The 971-nt window shown below is 68.1% G+C and overlaps 1 protein-coding gene across 1 annotated transcript in view; it reads right to left on the bottom strand.

Annotated features, from left to right (window-relative positions):
* Positions 1–971, bottom strand: part of LOC103899355 (GILT-like protein C02D5.2) — a gene marked incomplete at its 5' end in the record, with an annotated part of 7,358 nt that overhangs the window by 6,081 nt on the left and 306 nt on the right. Inside the window, 2 exons of the mRNA XM_009279828.1 lie at positions 43–144; positions 223–402. Of these exons, the coding sequence (XP_009278103.1) occupies positions 43–144; positions 223–402 (282 nt within the window). The remainder of the gene's footprint in view (positions 1–42; positions 145–222; positions 403–971) is intronic.

The raw sequence follows: 971 nt of genomic DNA, 5'->3' as shown, positions 1-971 counted from the left end.
GGGGCCCCCGGCCCCCCTCCCACCCCCCCCCCTTGCTGGTACCGTGGGGACGGGGACCGTCACCGTCACCTCGATCATGTTGCCCAAACACTCCTCCGGGCCGTGCTGGCACTGGAAGTGCCACTTCCCGCTGACATTCCTCTCCTGCAGGACCAACCGGTCTGAGCAGGGCCGGCGGCGCCGGGGCGAGCACCCGCGGCACCGGTTCGGGCCAGCTCCTACCTCAGCGTTGCCGTAGGGCACCAGGGTGATGCTCAGGGCCTCGGTGGGCAGCAGCAGCCAGGTGGTGAAGAGCTCCTGGACCAGGAACATGCGACACGCCGGGCACAGGCTCTCGTAGTACAGGCTCAGCTCCACGGGGGTGGCGCTGGGGCGCGAGAGGTTGGCGCAGTGGCTCTCCACCTGTGTGCAGGAAGGTTTCGGGGTGCGTGGGGAGGGGGGTGTGTGGGTGTAACAGCTGCAGGCCCCCCCCCATATTTGCAGGGGATGGGGGTAACACTCCTGGGATGTGGGGCAGGAGGGGGACGAGGGTGTGCAGGGCTGGGAGGGAAGTGAGAGCAGCTGGGGGCCTCCTGCAGCCTCAGGATCCTGTGCGCTGCCGGCACGCAGTGTAGGGGCTTTCCGCGGGAACTTCCCCAAAATATTTTGGGGGAAAACATATCCGGCAGGGCCGGGACGTGCCTGAGCTGGGGTACAGCCCAGCACCCACTGCCGGGTGGTGGCTGCAGCCCCGCCGGGCTCGCAGGGCGGTCCGGCGGGGCTCGCAGGGCGCTGCCGGACCCACCGTCGCAGCAGTGTCACCATCTGGAGATGTTCAGGGTGGAATAAGCTGAAAAGCTGTTTTATGCTGAAAAAGCAGAAGTGCCACCAGCGCGTGGGGAGGGCTGGGGGTTGGGGTCCGGCTGTAGCACAGCGCTTCCCCGGGGATGCCGGGGAGTGCCGTGGTGCCAGCGCGGCACGGGGGCTCTGTG

The sequence above is a fragment of the Aptenodytes forsteri genome, unplaced genomic scaffold (assembly GCF_000699145.1).
Source record: "Aptenodytes forsteri isolate BGI_AS27 unplaced genomic scaffold, ASM69914v1 Scaffold147, whole genome shotgun sequence".
Lineage (NCBI taxonomy): Eukaryota > Metazoa > Chordata > Aves > Sphenisciformes > Spheniscidae > Aptenodytes > Aptenodytes forsteri.
The sequence above is the reverse complement of the archived record's forward strand: the minus strand, read 5'-3'. Positions and strand labels throughout refer to the sequence as shown.